Source organism: Bactrocera latifrons, unplaced genomic scaffold (assembly GCF_001853355.1).
Source record: "Bactrocera latifrons isolate USDA-ARS-PBARC rearing strain unplaced genomic scaffold, ASM185335v1 scaffold_8, whole genome shotgun sequence".
In the NCBI taxonomy this organism is placed as follows: Eukaryota; Metazoa; Arthropoda; class Insecta; order Diptera; family Tephritidae; genus Bactrocera; species Bactrocera latifrons.
The window spans coordinates 1,959,160-1,965,159 of record NW_017537489.1 but is presented as its reverse complement, the minus strand read 5'-3'; the positions used below and the strand labels follow the sequence as shown (position 1 = coordinate 1,965,159).

General features: G+C 35.7%; 1 protein-coding gene across 5 annotated transcripts in view; it reads right to left on the bottom strand.

The window, feature by feature from the left end:
* LOC108976740 (talin-2) overlaps positions 1–6,000 on the bottom strand; it is a 59,787-nt gene that overhangs the window by 9,752 nt on the left and 44,035 nt on the right. For all 5 annotated transcript variants that reach the window (XM_018946012.1, XM_018946008.1, XM_018946009.1 and 2 more), the window contains 6 exons: positions 1,893–2,181; positions 1,299–1,697; positions 1,029–1,220; positions 857–935; positions 275–778; positions 123–211 (listed from right to left, as the gene is read on the bottom strand). In XM_018946012.1, coding sequence (XP_018801557.1) covers positions 123–211; positions 275–778; positions 857–935; positions 1,029–1,220; positions 1,299–1,697; positions 1,893–2,028 — 1,399 coding nt within the window. In that variant the 5' untranslated portion in view covers positions 2,029–2,181. The remainder of the gene's footprint in view (positions 1–122; positions 212–274; positions 779–856; positions 936–1,028; positions 1,221–1,298; positions 1,698–1,892; positions 2,182–6,000) is intronic.

Below are 6,000 nucleotides of genomic sequence, written 5' to 3'. Positions count from 1 at the left end.
AGTGGCTTAATTATGTGAGCACAAGTGTATATACAAAAATTTTCAAAACAACAAAAAATTATATCTGAAAAATCACAGAAAAAGCGTAAAGCGCAAAATTAACACCGAAAATAAATACTCACCATCAGATGCACGCAGTATTTCGGGATGTGCCAGCGACTCGGTATTGATTTTACCAATTTTATTTGTTTCATGTTGCAAGAATGTTGCTCTGCAAATAGAAATAACTGCAATTAGACATATGCTTCACACTTCAAAACTTTTCAATGCTTACTTTGAGGGCGCAACTGACTCCTCCACCATGGTAGAGCCCTCATCTCCCTCGATACCAAAATGATCTTTGGTTTGTTTCTTCTTCAATATAATATCAATATAACCAGCGATTAGCTGTACAATTTGCTCAGCCTCGGTTGTTTGCACCGAGTAATATTGATTGGCATAATCACCGAAATCCAATGTGAAGGTATTCGGTGAGGCGCCCCAACGTCGTACCGTCGTCAATGGCCACGATACTAAAATCTCCTTGGTGCGTTCATCCAAACGCAAAACGGAATCTTTGGTTACGCCCAACAAGCGTGGCACCAACTTATTGCGTCCGTTCATCTTCTCCTTCACCAAGAAGAATGTCACACCGTAGGTAGGCAGCTCACGTGCCGTCTTCGTATACAAGACTTTGGCGTCGATTTCCGTCAGAGCGGCGTGTTTCTTGTGCTCCGCAAATATTTTCTTTTCAATGTTCTTCACACGTACGTAGGATTGCGGCAGGAAATCCTTTAAACTGTGTTTGGGCAAATAAATGTAAATGTAACATGTGTGTGTGTGTGTGTGTGTGGTACTTATAGTTGAATAGACTTACTCTAAAAATCCCGGCTTATGCTTGGCTTCGTTGTGTGGGCCAAATTGTATGTGCACTTGTATGCCAGCGAATTCACAAGCTTTTTGTATGAAAAGAAACCAGTATTAGAATAACAATAACAATAATAACACATTTATGCTTTGTATAAGCAGCGGCGAACAACAACACGTACCTTTATCCTGTGTAACGGGATGTGTGCCATCGAGTATGGCGTCACGCGCCTGCACGTACAACAAATTCAATTGCACCGGATCACGTGAGTCAATATTTTGATCCGAGAAGAAGAAGCGACGACGCAACAAAACCGTTTCCGACTCATCAATGCCTTGTTCGCGCAACGTCTTACCGACATCCACCCAATTGACTGCAAGTAAGTAGAAATATTATGTAACTTGCACTCAGATATGTATGTATATATTTGTGTGTAATTAATGTGACTTACTTTCATCATCGGTTTTCAGCTTCCGGCGCAAACTTTCCATCTTTGCATCACGATCCTTTTCGGTGAATTTCCGACGCAACGTCAACGTGCCAAACTTATTATCCGGCAGGCTCTCATTCTGCGCCTCGTTATCTTCGCGCACCAGTCCATACTCCTCATGATTGGTGATGCCAATTTTCGTGCAAATGACCACCATTAATTGCGACACCGGTTGCGAGTCATCGACAAGTATGGTCTTCACGGCACCGTCCAACATACGCACACGCAACGTACGTAGCTTACGTCGATATTCCAGCGTGTCCTGATTGTGGAGTATATAATAGCCGAGTGTACGGCCGGCTTCCAGCCAAACGCCCTGTTGATGTTGCTCATCCGATATAAATAGACCATATTCGCTGGCTGTGGGAGGCAAAAATTATGGAAAGCAAAGCAAAATGAATGGTGATTAAAGGGAAAATGTGATAGACAAAGAATCAAGCAAAATGCGTGGGTGGCACATGCAAGATATACAATATGTATATACATTATAAGTACATATGCATCTATGTATGTATATACATATGTACACCACCATTGTGTTTGGCTTTTACTTACGTTGTCCCTGCACAGCTTCGGCAAACTTATCCCGTATAATTTTACAGGCATCAAATACTGTCGTATTGGGATGGAATTGTATGGTCTTTGTGACACGGCCACCCTCTAACTGTATACGTAACGATAGTGTTGACATTTTGGCACTTGTCGTTGTACGTTTTGACGTCGCTTTTTCTACGCTGCTTGTAGTTGTATTGCAGATATTGACTAACTATGTTGTTTTTATTGTCGATTTTGTTGATTTTTGCGTTTTTCGATAATAAAATTATAGACTTAGTTTTAAAAGGCACTGTGGAAGAGAAGAGCAAGCGAAATTTTAGTTAGCATGAGTATTGGTTTTCTGATTGATTTTGATGTGATGCGCAAGCAGGCGTGTACTGACATGTGTGGGCGTGTGTAAAAATGTATATTATGTAATAAGATATTTATTCTCCTCAGTGAAATGCTCAGCTTCTATAAGAAAAAGGCAGAACTTAGCGATACGCAGTTGAAAAGTTCGATTTTCAGAAGGGTTTCATAATTCTACTGCGAAAAAAACGATACGAAGTGTCAAATTCTGGTTTACAAATGTCACATAAATGACAAAGGAAATATTTACACGTTATTTAAACTGAGTAATATAAATACATATATAATTTTGCTAAGTTGGTAGGACTGTCCTTTATTACTATGCCCATTATGGGCGCGATCTGTCAACCAGTCTTTTTGTAGCTGTCTTTGAGCCTAGTTAAACTAAGAAAATTCCAAAAAAAAGTGTAAAATTTTACAAATTTTTTAAAAATTGAAAAAAGTGGTTTTTGACCATAAATAATTTTACTTTATGTTGTATAAGAATATGTTGTTCAAACTTGACTTTTCTTAGTTTAAATAGAATATAATTTAATGCCGAAGAAGAAATAAACTTTGCCCCAATTCCATACGTCGTTTAGTTTTTTTCTATCCTGTCAATTAAGGAAAAGCGTAAAAATGAATAAGCGAGAAATCACGAGTCAAAGTTTTCGCTTTCTGCACAAGCCTTCTGCTAGACGCTCGGTCACTATTTCCATTCTATAATCTAAAATATTTCGAATTGTCATATAATAACTTTGGAGACATATTATTAGATATTTTTTAAAAAGATTTAAGCAAAAAAAATCGGTTTTTTGAAGCTTCTAATGCAGGCTCACCCCTTAAGTCGGTACATTTCAGTAGGTACAATTCAGTTTTATCATGGACAAAAATATCGAACGAAGATTTTTTCACAAATTTTGTATTTCTAACCGAATTTCGTATGCGGAATCGTTGCGAATGTTGGAGAAATCTTACGGTGTTTTAATTTAATCAAAAACAAAGCCAAAAATGCAATGAACCCCAAACTAAATTTGCCGCTTTGTGGAACCCATTTTCAGTCGATTGAAGAGATAAAGCAGCCATCCCAAAAAGTGCTTATGAAAAGTATTTCGAGAATTCGAAAAATCGGCATAAGTGTATTACATCTGATCGGGATTACTTCGAAGGCGACAAAATAAATATTGACGAATAATTAAATATTTTGCATTTTATTTAAAATTTCCGGGTACTTGTTTGTCACAATGTTTATTATGAACCGCTGTCCCAAACTGTAACGTTAAACCACAAATAATCAGTTCTATACTGTGTAAGTTTTAAAAAAAAAATCGACTTATTTTAATGATAGAAGAGTAGTGAGAGAGTATTTTCTTTCCATATTTTGAAATCATAGCTTAGTCAATTTTTCTTTTCAATTATTAATCAATGTTTTGCTTTATGGTAAGTATAAATTGTGTCAGTTATCCAGATTTGCTCTAAATAACCGGGTATTGGAATATCGAATTCAAATTCCAAAAAGAAAAATTATATAACAAATATATTACTTAGAAATTATCATTGCCAGCCATTATTATCAATAATCACGCTCAAGACTGTGATGCTCCTCTTAAAGTCGCAACGTTTTGTGTACTTAATTCCTGCTTTGAAATGCTGAATGGACTGAATATTTGACAATGGAAAAATCACATTAATTTGATGGCACAGAATCCACCCTAAATAACTTGAGTGCAAGCAAAGCAAAGGAGAAGAAGCAGGCAAGGATTTCTTTTCTAATTTTTTTTTTTTTTGTTTGTTTGTTTGTTTGCAGAGAAGAAACCCTCCACTTTGCTGCGGTATTCATATCTATTAACACTGTAAACGCATACATATTGATATTTATCTATTGCAGATATGTGAATAAAATAAAGTCTGTATAATGTGTGATGAGTTTTAGAAGACATTTAATTTTAAAAATTTTTTGGTCGACTTTTTGAAGTCGAAATTATTATTTTTTTTTTTTAAGATTTCACACTTTTTGCATTTGTGAATGGTGTACTGCCTGTCATTTATGGCTATCTGTATGTATCTTTTGTCAATATTTTCTTTAAAGCTATTCACAGTACGCATAATTGGCAAAATGCCAGCAACAACAACCCCTCTTACAGCCGCTTCCGCTTACTTTGACTTACGGTAAATGTATGTTTTACCGCAATGCGCTCACGTTTAATATTTGCTCTTAAAGTTATCTATGCACTGGGCATTAGGCAACCCTCACGACCGCGCTTAGTTGCATTGTGTGTTTATATGTATGTAGGTTTGTGTGTATTTTGTTATACCCTGCAAAGGGGTTTTTTAAGTTTGCAGCAGGAGAAGATAGCGATGGGGATCTTATAATGTATATCGTCACCTAAAATACAAAACAACGTATCATAAAAAAAAAAAATAATAATAAAAATCGCTATMAGATAAAATAGCCAATATATAACCGTTTCATAACGTATATTTTCTTTCAATATAAGTGGTTTATATTATGTCGTTTTTCCTTCGCCTGTAAGCTTATGAAAAGTGATGTTAAGTTGTTGTGCATTTTAGGTGACGAAACTTGAATGATTATGATAAGCTAAATTGATCTGCCTGGCTGTAGACCTATACGCTAACTTGTCCTTCAATTTTTTAGATATCGATCTGAAATTTTGCACTCATCGTTTTCTTCCCAAGAAGCAACTCATTTGTCAAAATCACCGATATCGGACAACTATATGATATAGTTGTGATACAAACTGTTCGATCAGACTCAATTCGCTGTATGGAAAACTTGTTTATTTGTCAATATATATTCACGAAATTTCGCTTAGATTATTGTATAAGGCAACGGTAAATTCTCTGAACATATGGTTCCGATCGGACCGCTATAGCGTATAGCTGCCATACAAATTTACTGATACTAATCAAGTGATTATATGGTAACATTTTTTATTTGTGAAGGGTATTATATTTTTTCTTGTTTATATGTGTGTCTGCCTATAGTTAAATGCTTGCCTATTTTCTAATTCGATACTCTTTTCCGGTTTAAACTAGAAACGAAATCGCTCAATAGCAAGCCAGGAAGCGGAGAGAAAACAAACAAACACTGCAAGCATCACTTTGCCACTGGGGCACACCTTGTCAATATAATTTATGTATGTATGTCTACAGTGTTGGATGTGTGTATGTATGCTGATTAAGTATGTAATTAAAAGGATATATAACAGAGAGTGTGCTGTTAAAAATTAAAGCTGATAACATAGCAGTGTATATGTAGGTAAGTAAGTAAGTATGTAGATAGCTATGTATTGATATACATATTTATGTGTGCATATTTATTTTATGTATATATGCGTAGAAGCAGAATGCTGACAAAAGTCACAGTACCGCAAAAAAAGCATTATTCGGAATATAGTTTCAAGAAACTATGTTAGTAATCGCCTGCGTCTGTGCTTTTGTTTGCTGACCCAGCCCAGGCTGTGCTGGCTTTATAGCTTATGGATTTTTACCAGCCATAATACCAAGTAATATATTGTAGAAAGCACACAAAATACACCAAAACGAGATTGAAAGAATGAAAAGCATAAAACAAAATCGATATTCTTCGGTCATTTGAATTAAAAAGGGATGGCGGAGAAAAGTGATTATATGCAGCTACCCATACATATGTATGTTTGTACATTTGTATGTCTATTATATACACAGAAAACACACTTTTATGCCGAGAAAAAATTTGAATTTTCACACCAACTTTTTAACCAGCTGCAACATTTCACCG